Source organism: Parambassis ranga, chromosome 17 (genome assembly GCF_900634625.1).
Source record: "Parambassis ranga chromosome 17, fParRan2.1, whole genome shotgun sequence".
Lineage (NCBI taxonomy): Eukaryota > Metazoa > Chordata > Actinopteri > Ambassidae > Parambassis > Parambassis ranga.
Genome location: NC_041037.1, coordinates 17,567,664 through 17,583,539, shown reverse-complemented (window position 1 = coordinate 17,583,539; position 15,876 = coordinate 17,567,664). Strand labels below are relative to the sequence as shown.

At 39.3% G+C, this 15,876-nt stretch overlaps 1 protein-coding gene across 2 annotated transcripts in view; it reads right to left on the bottom strand.

The window, feature by feature from the left end:
- The window catches only part of brinp2 (bone morphogenetic protein/retinoic acid inducible neural-specific 2), a 186,222-nt gene that overhangs the window by 23,060 nt on the left and 147,286 nt on the right, over positions 1 to 15,876 (bottom strand). For both annotated transcript variants that reach the window (XM_028427310.1, XM_028427309.1), the window contains one exon: positions 12,603 to 12,839. In XM_028427310.1, coding sequence (XP_028283111.1) covers positions 12,603 to 12,839 — 237 coding nt within the window. The remainder of the gene's footprint in view (positions 1 to 12,602; positions 12,840 to 15,876) is intronic.

Here is a 15,876-nt window from a genome sequence, read left to right as displayed (position 1 = left end):
TGTCAAAAACCAAACTGTGTCTGTCACTCTCTCTCTCTTCGCCTTGCATGTTTCAGTATAATCCTCTGTCGCTGCCCACCTCCACAGAAATCTGCGTTGGTCCAACGCTGCCAGCAGTCAAGTCTTTTGGGAGATCATCCTTTCCCTCCACAACACACAGGCACAAAAAAGCGACCGCCCACTTTCTGCTCTTTGTCTTGAGTGTTTTAATTTTTTTTTTTTTTTTAAATAAGGCTGACGAGGCAAGGTCAGCTCCTGACAAGTGAAGTCGAACAGTGAAGAGTCAACTAAATGAAAGTTTTAATAGTGAAAATACATAATTCTGGGTCAGTTTTCAATGATGCTGATCTTTTCCAGCAGACTGGAGGTGTTTTTAAACCTGAGACGAACAGATCTGAATCCTAATCATCTGAAATGTGTATCGGTAACTTAATGTAGTTAGCTTGCTGTTTTATTCACAAGCCAAAAGTTGCTATATATAAGTGCTACATATATATATAAAAATCGTGGACAACATTATTCAGAGTATTTACATTTAAATACAATTGAAGGTTTTTTAAATAACCAAAAAAGGTTTTATTACATTGGAAACTCATCTGCAAGTTAAAACACTGCTGAGGCCAAAAACACCTAGCTGCTAAAGAAAGCATATCATTACCTCCTTTGTTACATCCTTAATGGCTTTTTTGGACATTCTTAAATGTGAGTGCTAATTTATAATGATTGCCAGGATCAGCACACATCCACCAGTCCTAGGTCGACAGCCATCATTATTGTGGACTCCTTATATCAGCTTCCATCATAAAGCATCATGATCCACCAAACAGAGGTTTTCATCACAGTTAAAGACTCTGCTTCCAATGATTAAGTCTCTACCACTCTTCCATGGTTACAATGTCTCAGAACCTACCTCACACCCTCACACACAAAAGAACACATTTAGTTGATTATCACTCATCCTCTCACATATGAAAAACATATATAAGGAGGTGGATGGTTTCTGCAACTTTACTCTTCCAGGTTGTAGTGGCCGTATTGTACCACACCTGGCCACTTAGCATAGGTGGGAATCTTCTGATGCGTGTCCTTGTTTGAGTCATAACAAAGCTGTGCAGGTCCGAGAACAAAGTTTTATTTTAATCCGCTGCAACAATCCAGATTATGCATTAACCCCAATCATATATATTCAAACATATATTCCTCACATTTTTCACTCACATGTTGTTAACTACATGGTCAAAAACGTGTAACATCTCACACTACACTTTTCTGCCCATCACGAGTACCACACTGCACTCTATTGCTCATTGTAGCTGCACCATACGTCACCATTAAAGCCCCAATAAAAACAGACTCCACCTCAGCAGAGCAATACGAATAAAAATCACACTTATAACTAGATCCGGAACCAGAAGCCACACAAATGCATGAGATATGTGAAAACACCAGGTTGCTACACTCAAATAAGAAGTCGCTAATTGGTTCTTACACAGGTGGCTGGGGTTCATGTTGCCCATAGACAGTTGGTTACTTTTCAATGCTTCCTGACCCATCATGAATGTTACTTAACCAACACGTTTCATTTGGGTATTAAGAACTATAGTTATTATTTTAACATGTTTTAATAAAAATAGGTTCAAACAGTAGATATAGTTTAATTTTTAGAATTTAGAGGTTTTTGAACATAGAACTGCACCATTAGGCACACCTGACAGATCCCTAGCATTTTGATGTAACACATCCAAGGAGCAGACACTTCACTCATAATCATAGAGGACTGTCTTGCAGGCACTCTCGTGATGAACTGTCCTAGAATGGTTTGCTCTGAATCATTTGCAGACTGTTGTGTTGCTGGTAAAACTCCTCAGTTGATACATTCCTTGAGAGCCAGGTCAATATGGTCCAGCACTAACTTATAACGTTCAATTATCTAAAACAAAAATACCACATTGTCCTCAAACTTTCTGCATAATTACAGCAAAGAACTGCATATTTCATGGCTGTATACCAGTAGGTCACAAACCTACACCAACCAACCATCCTATTAATTGTTCTAACACACCCATACATGCAGCGGAGATGTGCGATACACACAGCATCTTAATTATCTGGACAAACTTTAGTTATCTCTTCATGCTGTTCTGGTGACTGGTAGCAGCTTGTCTCTATAAAAAGAAACACACACATACACACACACACACACACACACACTCCACACACTCCACACACTTTTCACCCCACCATCCAACAGGCCATTTAAATGTTTTTACTTCCCCGCTGGTAGCTATTGTAGCACTCCAACAGTGACCAGTAGCTGCTTTCTGTTTACCAGGACTTTTATATGAAACAAGAGGGGTCGCAGCAAGTGAGCCAGAGAGGCAGAAGAAACACAGGAAACAAGAAGCTGGTATCTGAACTGATTGACTGGCTGGCTGGCTGAGTGCCGGACTGGGATCACACTGGTCTGAACAAACTTCAAATCCACAATAATCAAAGCCAACATTAGCAAAACAAAACAACACAACAACACATGGCCATTTAAATGGAAGATCTCAGGAGGTGTGTTTGTTCCACAGATGAACAGTACAAACCAAAGAACAAAACACAGTGCAATTATGTTCTTCTAAAATATGCTACTTTTATACGCGCACGTCTAATTAGCTGTGGCAGATAAACAGCAGAGCATCTGGCTTTTAGACGCTTAAAGAGATAGTGAAGCATCTGCACATGTAGACTGCAAAGGCTGTCATTCGAACAAGGTTCAGCCTCTAGGGAGAATAAATGTGCAGAGAAAATACCACTTCAACTCTCTGCGGGACTGGGATTTTTAATATTTCTGGAGTCAAACTGTAAATGTTGGCCCTTTGAGTGTTGCTCAAAGGAAAGGTCAGGAAATGACGGAAACATTAGGAATCCTCCTCTAATTGCAGATACAAAGGCAAATACCACAAAAGAGATCAAATAGAAACTTTGTCTGCACTATATAAACAGACAACAGATGCAGCAACCTCGCTATAACGTGGTTGGCCTCGCAGTTTTGCGGATGAAGGTACCATGGGTTGGCTTAAGGTACAGATGATAAAAATGACATATGTACGTTCAGACTAGGCCGATGCTACATTTACAAAGTAACCCAAAACGCAAAGGCAATAAAGAGTGAAAATACTGGTTTGGAACTGTTAGATTTGTAAATACCAAGTGGCCAGAGTGCCAAAAACTGCAGTTCCTTAAATGATTGTAGTTAAGAAACTTTAAGCTCATTTATTAAGCCACGGGTCGAAAACTAAGGTGAGCAGTGATGAAACAAAGGTACAAAAATACTAAGGAACAAAAACACTAAACTAATACTCAAAACTGAAGTACTCACAAAGCTACAGACAGGAACACAGACAGCGAAACCACAGGAAACCAAAAAGACTTAGACTAGGATCCAGAATACAAAGACCAGACAAAGACAAAGAGAGCACAGGACTTTAGTAGACAAAGACAACCAGACACAGGTGAACACAATCAGGGCAGGACAGGTAATCAACACTGGCAGCAACACAGAGGAAGTAAAACACAAGGGGATGTATAATAAGAGCCTAATAAGAACACATTTTTTTATTTCTTTTTATTTTTTGATACTTTAATAATCACAAAGGGAAATTGTTTTTAAGGCTGCTGCCAAGCAGTGTCATACAATGACCAGCAAGGCACGCCACACCAGTGAGTACACTGGAGGCAGTACGGTTAAAGTATCTTGTCCAAGGACACACAACAATGACTAGGGAGGAGTTGGGATCAAACCACCAACCTTCCGGTTATTGGACAACCCTGCTCTACCACTGAGCTTTTAAAAAGCGGAGACTATTACCTTCGTTTGTGCCTTTCATTTACACATAAGCAGACTTTTCATCAAAAATTGAGAAAAAAAGGAGCTTGCGGCCTTCTGCGCGTCTGCTGGCTGCTGACTAGTATTGGAAACATTCCGGGTAGCGTTTGCAATTCTGTTGGTGTACGCACTTTTTATGTGTTTGCATTTGCAGATACAGCTCCTCTTACTATGTAGAGGAGCAGAGACATGTTAGGTCTCCAGGTTCAGCAATTTTGGAACAACTTCTAACAAAAGAGCCAGACTGCATCGATAAGGCTTCTGATTGGCTTGCACGGCTTTCTCCTTCTGCCTACACTGCCACCCACAGCCCTGGCATAGTCATGACAGCTCTTGGGAGCGTATTTATGCGGGTTAATGTAAACGGAAACTTTTTTGAAAACGATGATGTGTAGGAAATAAGGGAAGGAAATATTTGTTTTTCAAAATACCCAGCTATGTGTAAACAGGGTCTCAGACTTTTAGTTTTTAAGTATACAATGCAGTATTTGGAGTCATGACCCACTTCCATGTTTAATGGTAGTTTATAGTAAATAGCCATTCCTTCTTTCACTTTATCCTGTACACGGTCTTCAGGCAGGGGCAGCTTAACCTAGCTGTCTCCTACATATTCTCATCCCCAGTTCACATAAGCATCAGGTAATTCCAGGTTTTTAGGCTACTGCTCAAGGGGAGATATACTTTTATAGCCCCCTCTCACACATGTGGTGCACTCGAACATTAACCGCTCTTTAACCCACTGGCTCCCTAGTAATAAGTGCGGGTAATGTGTATGTACATCTGATGTGTGAGTGCAGCAGGTAACAGTCTGTGCAGCAAAAAGGTTACAAGTAGTGGTGATGTTGATGGTGAAATGCACAGTTTGTTTGCTGCCAGGCCTTTAATGATATTGTGGATACATATAATACTGAAACAATACATGTAGTTTCAGTATTGTGGTCATAAACAGCCATTATTCCCCACATGTTTTCCTCCTCTGCAATGAAGGCTCTTTACCTGAGGCAGCCACTTGCACATACAGCCTCCCACTGTGAGCTGCATATATATAAAAAGGGACACATCTGATAATATCTGGACTTGGGTCTCGGGATTTTAACCGAGGTTATGTGTGAAAAGTTGTTTTATGTAATGCTATAGCACTTGAAATGAGAAATGCTTCCTCTATTATTTCAGTATTCCTGTGCTGTGCTTGTCTTTCCTGCAGGTCTGGGTCACACTGACTGACTTTCCAGCCAGTGCCATAAGCAGAACACATAACAATAAAAAAGGCACATTTGCCACAGTTGGCTAAAGCTACTGGCGCCTCTATAAGTGTGATGGGCAGGATAAGCTGCTCTCACACTTGCTCGCTAAATCAGCTTTTTGGGTCAAGTTCTGTGTTGGGTCAGAGCTGTCGATATCTGAGTGTGCGTGCGCCAGAGTGTTTGACACTAGGTCAGGTTAAAAATGTCAACATTAGCCATCCTTATTTCTTGTTACTAACCTTTTTCAAAATAAAAGGACGTGTTTTGGCTTTTTGTCCATCAATACTAAAAAAAACTGATGCAATGTCATGATGCACGACATCAAGACACTGGATCACAAAATGGTTAATCCCACCAGATGATGGTATTTGAAGACAACAAAGAAAGAAGTTGAACACTATAGTCCCAGTTTTTCTGAATGAATGACTCAATTTCTACCCTAAAGGCTTTTATAATAATGGCTAACCTCCCGGAAATTAAATTATGTTCCAATTCAGTACATCCTTTCAATTTATATATTAAAAAAAAGCTTTTAATTCATCTGGATATTTTTTTTTTTTTTTTAGTGGTAAAAAGCCAGTATTCATTTGTGATCTTTTCAGTCTCTCAAAGCCCAGCAATAGAAGACACTTAATCTTTCACAGCTCTGTGGCTGATTTACATCACGACTAGTTGAAGGCAACCCATTCAATGAAGGTTTTATGGAACGAATCAGAGGAGAATAAATGATTGAATGTGTTTGTTTTGTGAGAATCAAAACTATAACAAAGTAAAACACTTTAAAAAAAAAAACATGAAAAACACAACTACGATTATATTTTCAGATGGAACTGCAGATCACATGGTGCATTTAAGGACCTTTCTATAATCCAACATCCACTTATGCCTAGTTTTAGAGTTGAAGCTGCTGTTTTTGTGTCTGACTATTGTCTGACTGTCTGGAATTAAAATAAAAACAGCTTAATGTAACCCCTTAATCCAGTGTACAGTACTCTTTTTTTAACATAAATACACTGCGTTAACAATAAAAGCATGCCAGAAGACAGATATGGTTTCCTGGTAGAAAAAAAAAAAGAATAGTGTTCCTCCTGTTAAATAAATGAGGCAAATGCAATGAGAAGGTGGAGGAAGCATTGCCAAAAACCATCGGCAGAAAGAAATCCATCTCTGGGACTAAATCCCTTCCTCGTTTTGTTGTTTTTGACAAATCCAGGAAGTGCGTGTGCTACACATCTACACCCCGAGACAGCGTGCTTTATGACGGCAATAAAAAGCGGAAACGGGCAGAGATTCAAAGCAGTTGGTTCCTGATAGCGCCTGAGCAGGAAACCATGCCAGGACTATTTGTAGGTGGAACCAAGTATCAAACCGACTGTTGTTAGCTTGCAGGGATGCTTTTTCATTAACATAATGGAGGAAGAGAGACAATTAGACGAGCTGTGCTGTACTGCAAATTAACAAGAGGAGCGATATGTTGCCAAGTCCAGAAAGGTGAAGAAAGCATTACAAGATGTGTACTGAGATAAAGATTTATAATTAGGATTTATTTAGTACAAGAAGATGATAGATAAATATTGCTGTTAGTCAGTCAGTTGCACCGCCCGGCAAGAGAAGCATAAAGCAAAGGAGACTGTGTTTAATCTTTATTTTAGCATACGTACTGGGGTTAATTTACTGCTGCAATGCCACTCAAGTGTTTTGGATAAGTCAAAGAGAATATTAAATAATATGGTAATAAAAAAACGCATGTTACATAGGAGTGTCACAATAAAAGTGCTCAATAGATCATTAGAAAGGAGCAAATGTAGTACAAATCTTACTATGACTATGAAGTTTGGGCATTACCATTACCGTAATGGTAGTGTAATGGGAGCTAAGTCTGCTGACGAATTCTGATTGGTCAAGAACGATCACGATTGCCAAGGATGATTCTTAGATCCAGCTGCACTAGATGTGTCCAATCAAAACGAAGAACACTATATATAAATTCAGGATGTACAGAGAATGGGAGTTCTCTCCTTTAGAATTCAATGAAATGTGAAAAATCTCTTTTAATTTGAAACCGATGCAAGAACTGTTGAGTGATAAAAGACTTGAAGGGGAATGGCATACGGCACTACAGGATGAATATCTTCTCGTAAAGTGTTTTCATACTCTAATAGTGTCTAACAACCGTAGTGAATATAACTATTGTGCTTGTGTTATGACAGAAGTTACAGGTGTCCCCGGTTGTCCTCCTCTGCTTATGTACACTTAAAACAGAGAAGGTCTCAGTTGGAGACTTGGCCGTTACGAGTTAAAACTTAGTAGTAGTTCCATCAATACGATGCTGATTTGTTCTCACTAGCAAGCCTAATGGCCAAATTACCAACCTGTTTTCTCACCTGACATTAACATTCGCTATTGTGTCACAGCAAGTGCAGCAGATCCAATTAACACTCTGACTGCTTTAATGATGGCTACGACAGCTCCTCACAATGGTGACAATAGTTAAACGATCATATGAATTTTTTGCCCCTCATCATCCTTCCTCTGGGAGAGTTTTACTGTTCATCTAACGAGCAGGCACTCATGACAGAGAACCTCAGAATCCAACGATTTTCAAAATAAAAGGCATGGTTTCGAACATAAATTACAGAGAGACGCAATTTAATGACAGAAGGTAAAGTCCACCCACTTCCACCCTTTTTGGTTGGGCTTAGCAGACTGCAGGTCAGCTGTTATCGGCCGGATGATAGCATAGTCTAGTATAGTCAATATTAGGAGCTTAGCTTAGCACATTTACGTTGCTAATGTGTAGTATCACTGTAAGCTAAGGCAGTTGTTTGAAACAAATAATTCCACTACCCTGGCCGCCCAAATAGCATCACACTGTACAACACTACAATGTTCAGATCTAAACAGCACATGGAATTTTTTCTTGCTTCTTTGGAGCACAATAAAGCGATGACCCAGTGCTCCTGCACACTGTCGTGTTTAATGCTTCACATTTAATGCATCAGTCAGTCTTCTGACCGACATGAACTGAATACAGCAGGAAATGAAAGGCTCGCTCTTACACTAATAATTTTCCTTTTTTTTCCCTCAGTCGTCCTCTCAGTGGGGAGTTAACACGGTCTCCCTGCCCACCCTCGGAGCAGGGATTTGAATCTTAATTACCAAGAAGCTGCATCTTATGTTTCATGTGTGAGTGACCTCATTCGTTACCCTTTCCTCACTCTGTGCAACATGTACTGTGGCCCATGAGCTGACAGACCTCACATCATCTGTGGTAATTTCACAACAGATGAAACTTTAAAAGGTTGTCTGTTGGTTGGAACATGCTATTGATATGCTAATTGTCAACCCCTCTCAGAATTCCATTATAAGACTGGCTCTGTCGGTAAGTTGGCACTTCAACCTGTGAGTCAGTGTAGTGTTGTGTCGCCTGTGTTGGCTCAGTTTAGTTAATTATCTTCTGAAGTCAGTGTTCCAGAGATGGGGATGAGGACTTGAGCACAGGTCACTGGAATGCTGCTGATTGCTTTTAGTGATGACCGGGTGGAGTAATGGGCCATGCTAAAGCGCTAAATGAATCATTTTGTTTTCATTTTTAACTTAATGTGACTCACCTAGTGCATACTTTAAGGAAAAATCTGCTTGAGTGGTGGTCATAGTCCCTTGATTTACAGTGCATGCTGTAGATTTACCATTTATTCCACCAAAAACAACACTTTTCCTCCTATATGAGCAGCATTTGAGTTTTTTTTCTTAAATTACGCCACTGATTTGTCTAGCTTTCACACTGTAACAGCAAAACAATAATAATAAGTATGGGCTCTCAAACCAGATATTTAATCCTATATCTGATATTGGTACAGCAGGGTAATGCTGGTGAGTGCACATAATGTTTTTATTTAAACATTTCTAATGACAATATGAGGTGTTTTCTCATTGCTGAATGAGACATGAGGATTTGTTGACTTTAAACGTTTTCTTGATGGGAGAGGGATAGTTTGGGCCAAGCCCTGAGTAGATGCTACATTCAAATCTTGCTAGTTTTTTTTCTTTCCAGAATTCAGACCAAAACTGGACTTAAATTAGGTACATCCACCTCTTGCATCCCAAAAAATGAGACAACACTGAAGTGGGGGAAAATGCAGTTCCTTGAATGGCCACATGAGGCTGACAATGTAAAAAAATAAGCAACATTACAGCAGAAGTCTCCTCCTTGAACCCGGATGATCCTAGGAGCTATGTTGTCAGGGGCTTAATGACCCCAGCAGGGTCTCCCAAGACAAATAGGTCCTGGGTGACGGGTCAGTCCATGAGCGGTCCAAAAAAACCCTTATGATGAACAGTCTATCAAGGTCCGTGACGGCGGGCAGCTGAAGTAAGCCTGTTTATATCCTAGTAGATCAAGACTCTACTCTTTCATATTGCCTCTAAGTCTGCAACTAGTCCATCTGTGGGTACCATCCATAAGGTTGTTCTCTTTTATCAGATGTCAATCAAGGCCCAACGACACACACTTTGAATGCTTTGAAATGTTGGAAACACACTGTACAAAACAAGGTATCAGTGCTGAGCCCAGGAGCTGCCTGAGGTTTCCAATTTCACAAACGCAAAGGTGTGATGTTCCAGACGCTACATATTCACACCTTACCGGGACATCTTTTGTCACGAAACCTGCAAGTGAGATCCATCCAGCAAGAAAAGAAAAAAATCTTTGAGGAGAGCTCTTGTGATTTGTTTAAATGTGTGTTTTTTGGCTTTAGCAGCATCCGTTTCAGGATGTTATTTTCCTCTTTTCTGTCACACACACACACGACTTGTTTAGTCTCTTCTCTGTCCTCTTTCTGTCTCTCTGACTATCACACACACCCTCCTCTCCCTGTTGTTTTCCTCTCGCCACAATAAATTTATCAGCCGAACCCAGCACATGAGATCCGGCCCAACTTCCAAGGCAACCCCAGAAGCAAAAGCAAAGGCACCGTGAGTGTGACAAAGATGTAGGAGAAGGGCAGATAGAAATACAGAGAAAGAAGAAGGGACGAACAATGAAAGCCAAAAGCTCTGAAAGTCATACGATATTTGCTGTGCAGATTACCCTCCTCTCATCTTCCCACATTCATTTTTCATTTTCAATTTGCCTCGTGTGGGGCAGCTGTAAGGTTGTTAACGTGTAAGTGGGTTTTGTGTGTTCCCTTATATTAGATAAAACTTTGATGACCCTCCCCTGAATACAGGGACGCCCCCTGGCCTGGTACAATGAATGCTTGTGTGTGTGTGTGAGAGAGAGAGAGAGAGAGAAGAAGGAGCCGCTGTGATATTTTTAAACTCAAACACGCAACAGTACTAAAGGCCTCATTCTTTTTATATACAAACAACACAAAGTTAAGCTGCTGACAAAAACCATAATGTCAGCGGAACAAGAAAAGCCCGGCAATTACACGTCTTCCTCCTCTCCTTTCAACATCGTGTCAGTGCATCTTTATAAAGAATTTAATATGCAGCGAGGAGAAAAAAAAGGCAACTTTGCAAAGTCAGGTGCTGACAAAATGAGGCTAAGTGAATGCACAGAAATACTGTTTACCTCCGTAATGTCACTCACCGAGCAATTTCCACATAAACGGCAGCACACACACACACACACACACACACACACACCTGAACTCAGCAGGGAAACACAACATGTTTGCAAAGTTTAAGAAAAGCTGCCAGAAACCTGTCTCCAATTAAATCCTGCCTACACCCTCCAAGTTATTAAGAAGTGAGCTGCAATGTGTTGAGATGTAGTAAAGAAAAGAGTGGGAGAGAGAGAGAGAGAGAGAGGGAACTTTAGCCAATTTAGGGAGTGATGCCCGACTCGTTCTGCATCATTGCGGCCATTACATCACACACCTGTGTCTCGCTGTCTGTGATGAATAGTTTTCATAAAGCAGCCCGGCTTGCTGAAAATCGATTTAACAAGAAGTGAGACTGCACACACCTGATGTGGCTTCTGTCGCCGTGGTTCGGCACTCAAAGACGCAACTTTCCCAGTGCTGACTTATTATATCACTACATTAGGACTCATTTCAAAAGTTAACATGAAAACAGGTTGAGTTCCACCAAGTAATATTTTGTATTTATTTTTTTTTTTCAATAATGAATATTGAATTACCATTAAACTTTTTTCTTTTCTTTTTTAAATTATCTACTTTCAAAGGCGGCTTAGTTCAACAGAAATGAGTCACACAGCTGTAGAGTTATCTCTGAAAAGGGCAGGAAGTCTTTTATAATTTTTCTTTTAAAAGTCTCTTATATTAACTTTCACTATTAGGAGGAAAGTTTAGCTTAGACTTGTATTCCTGCTTATCCTACTACTACTCAAGGCTAAAATATGGTAGGGAAGGTAAAGATTGTGGGAGAATTCAATAACATGAGCCTTTACAGGATCATTTCTTTTTTAATGTTATTAGCTCCTTAATATATATATATATATATATATATATATATATATATATATATATATATATATATATATATATATATATACATATATATATATACAAAAAGTATAAATCTGTCATCTCAAGAATAAGATCATTTTTAAAAGCCATCGAGATGATGCTAATTTGGGCACCTCATAATTACAATTTAAAACTGGGTAGCACATTTTTTTGCAGTGTAAAATCTGAGACCAGTAGCTAGCAAACATGGCTTATGTCTGTTGTCCAACAAAAGCAAACACCGGCTCAGGACAGGAATTATATTGAAGATGAGGCCACCATAGGTTCTCTTACACGAACGCAAGCATATACACTATAGTATATTTACAACTAACCTAATAATATGTCTTGATATGTCTAAGAGATTGCAAATGATAAACCTGAAGGTATATACACACTGTTTAGTATCCTGTGTTTTGCAAAAAAGAAACATAAGCAACTAAATGCAAGCAAACTCTGCACTCTTAACTACGGCAAGCACTGCAGGACAAAACTGACTCAAACTGTGTCTTTGCTTTGCCATGTAGTTATACATATTCCTTTATACATATTTTTATATCTATGCTTCATTCTGCAGCTGCGTTCATCAGCGTGTCATATAATATGTGTCCTTGTGAATAAATGTAACGATGAGGTCCTGCGCAGGTAGATTATCGCTCATCATCTGTCTGTCAGGACAATTCATGAGTGATTATAAACATTGTCAAAACACTTTACAGGTACACACTGTAAGTGTGAAAAAATACACTGTATCCAGCTTGCAGCGATAAATCATCAACATGCCAGATGCCTCATCTGAAACTGGAACCAAGGAAATGTATGCAACACGTCCAGCTGCATTGTTTGAGGTATTTTATGGTTAGCCTTAGCAAGCTTGGCCTTCCAAGCTAGCCAAGTTACCAGACTCCATTTCTAAACTATTCTGTGCATCAAGGAATAATCTTGCATGCATCAAGCCACGTTTGATATTAGATATCAAGATAATCAGCAGAATCAACTGTAAATCTGTACCTGATTCCATGAACTCTTGGTTGAAGCTGTTCCAGGCCTCTTTGCTTTTCTCCAGGTTCTCCTCCATGACCTTGATGTCAGCGAAAGGACAGTTGCATTCTGGGAAGCGGGGAGAACACCGGCACCAGCAGTCATTGTCGCGGCAGAGCAGCTCGCCCTCTGAGTTGCACGCCACATAGCTGAGGGCTGCCTCCACGAATCGCCCACGCAGGAACTCTGGCAGGACATCTTGCAAGCCTGAGGAAAAAAACAAAAAAACGAAAAAGGAAAAACATATATATTTATATATAGGTATTTCCTAATTTTCAGAATATAATCTGTTTCCATATTCTTTCATGTGTTATTTCTGCATACGTGAATGCAGGAATGCTGAGAGTGATGCTGCATTTTCTAGCCTTTGAACATTAAATGAAGGGATTTCGGATGTGTTGGAGGTGTTGTGAAAATAAAACATTTTTACATAACAGCTGCACCTACCCATTTCTTACAGGATTATAAACATTAATTTTGAACAGATTAAGTGATGAAAATGACATTTTCTTTGCAGCATCCATCTTCAACATATGCATGTGTGTAATATTATATAAGCTAAGCCATGGTCTAATTGGATGGAATCATTAAAGATGGAAGTCTTAACCATGAACACGCTGCTATTTCCAGCCTGTAATGTGCAGGACGTTTCTTATATTAACCCTTTATTTATTTATTTTTCTCTAAAATGGCAACCCTAAATACACCATCAGAGACATTATACTATTTTGTTTTAGAAGATGGCAATGATGGCATCTTCCTGATTAAGAATACTAATAGTCACCAAGGTGATGGATGAAGATCATTATTTATAATCCATATTTAATCTGCATGCTAATTTCCTGAGATTATACCCAGTTTAATTATTTGCTTGCACATGCAAAGAATGGTATCCCTTCTACTCTTGGATGTGTCTTGCTACCTTGTTTAGTAGTTTGAAACATGATTGTGAGGGTCAGTCTTTAAAAGTAGGTAAATGTATTTTCATGTAATATGAATAAGTAACTTAATTTCCCCACTGGGATTAATAAAGTAATTCTTAATCTTAATCCTAATAAGATTACAAAACAGAACATATGCTCAAAAGTTGTACTTTCATATATATTTAAACATGTATTGAACTGATTTAATGTACATGCAAGTAAGTAATATCATCATATAATATTTTTTATATTACTTAATATAATTCTTTGATTCAGGATATCAAATGTACATAAATGAAAAACGGTACAAGCAGAATCTCAAGCAGACTCTGCTTTTTTATCTTGTCTGTGATGATGATTTAGATGTTTAATGTTGAAAACAACATAGTTTTAGCAAGACTTTTTTTTAGCTTTTTAATAGCTGGACGTGGGCTGAGAAATATGCACTCATGTTCCAATTTCAAGCGTGCAAATTTCAGGTTAAGGTTTTCTGTGAGAGGACAGGCTGTGCAGAATTTAGTAAATGCACTATAGTTTCACCTGATCTGGACAATGTCTATGGTAGTCATTTGTGGCATAACAACGTTAACAATAGACATCATTTAATCTGTGTTTTCCTTTCAGTCCGACATGTTGCGTAACTCAATAAATGACAACAATATTGCACAATACCTATAATTTATTTTAAAAAGCTCCATTGTTATTGTTGTTATTACTGAATGATTTATTAAATATATGTTTTTTTAGAGAGGCGTAACAAAGGTGTAATTAATGACTCAGCTTACAGTAAGTGAACCCACACAGAAGTTAAAAAAAGAAATGAACAAATAAGTCAATGTTCCATACTTTAGTCCTTTAACAGCAGGGCACCAGTTTCACTGCTTTCATTACGGTGACAAAGTTTCACGACTGCACAGCCTATTAAACCAAAATCAAGTGCTGATGTGTGATCTTAAAAGTGTACCGTCATCCCTCAGACATGCAGCTTTTCAGGAGGCTTGCTGTGCGTCGCTCACGCTGCTTCCTTTGAATCTGACTGTTGGTCCATGTCCGTGTCTCTGTCTGTCTCTCTAATAATCCTCAATTTGTTGTGTCAAAAGCCTCCTCTCTCTCGCCTCGCTTCACAATCTCATTCTGGATGATTTTCAACAGCCAAGTCAATCCCGCTGTGCCCTGTTATGAATATGCATGTCTCTTCTTTGGTATTTGCTCTTTCAATGGCTTGGAAAGAGATGTAATTAGTCACATTTTTCCTCTTCCATGCGTTGGCAGGTGCTTTGAGGTTTGTGTGTGTGTGTACGCTAGTTCCAAATCTGGCAGAGGTTTCTTTAGTTTGGGAGACAGCTAAATAACCCTCCTCTTTTCACCAGTCATTGACGATTTCTCTGTTTCTCTTCCACCTCGTTATTTTTGCAGTTTTCCTTTCTTGAGTTATTACAACTGCAGTGTAAGAAGTCAAATTAAAAGTCAGATCCTTAGGCCAAGATTGTGTCTTTAAAACTGAAAAAATGGCCATTGACTTAAGATACAATGGGTTTAATTCAAGTAAGGTCAAAAGCTGCAGTACCTTAATTTGCCACTTGAGGCTGGCTCCAAAAGTTAGCTTCTTAGACCCACATTTTTTTTTACTTATCCTTTTAATTGTATGTGCAATTTACAAGAAATGCATTTCCTAAACGAAATGTCTTTGATTGCTAAATTAAATAATTGAAAAAAATCTGAATTGAATTGTGTGTGTCAGCCTATCTTAAATGCGAGGCTCCAAAGAGAACAGTTGCTTAAGGGTCAAACATAAAGCCAATGCTGATGTGCCGAAAACCTTCCACTGTCAACTTAAGCACTAATAGCCAGTTTATACTGTGAGATTTTGGGCTGTCGCAGATGAAAGACAAGCGTCGTTGGAGAATTGTGGCGATATCTTTGGTCTTGGCTCTAAAACAGTGGTCCTACATCGCACTGTAAGACAGGTTCCACAACGGCCATTGTCAGCGTCTTGCAACCAAAGATAAGCCGAGATATTTAGGATGATCTCACAGTGTGACAGCTGCTGCAAACTCTCACCCCCACATCCACGTCTTCCTCCCTTGCATGTTGACGTACTTCGCAACCTGCGACCGCCTGCGATTCAGTGAATGGTCATCATACAATTTGTACGCATCAAACTTTAAATGTCGTACCAAAGTTTATTAGATCTATGTCGCATGTCGTTTGTCATGCAATGTGTAGAGAGGCCATAAAATGCTTCAATATGACATCATAAAAGTATAAGTTGCAACTGAACCATGCATTCCGCCCATTGATTTAACTGCAAGTTAGCTAAA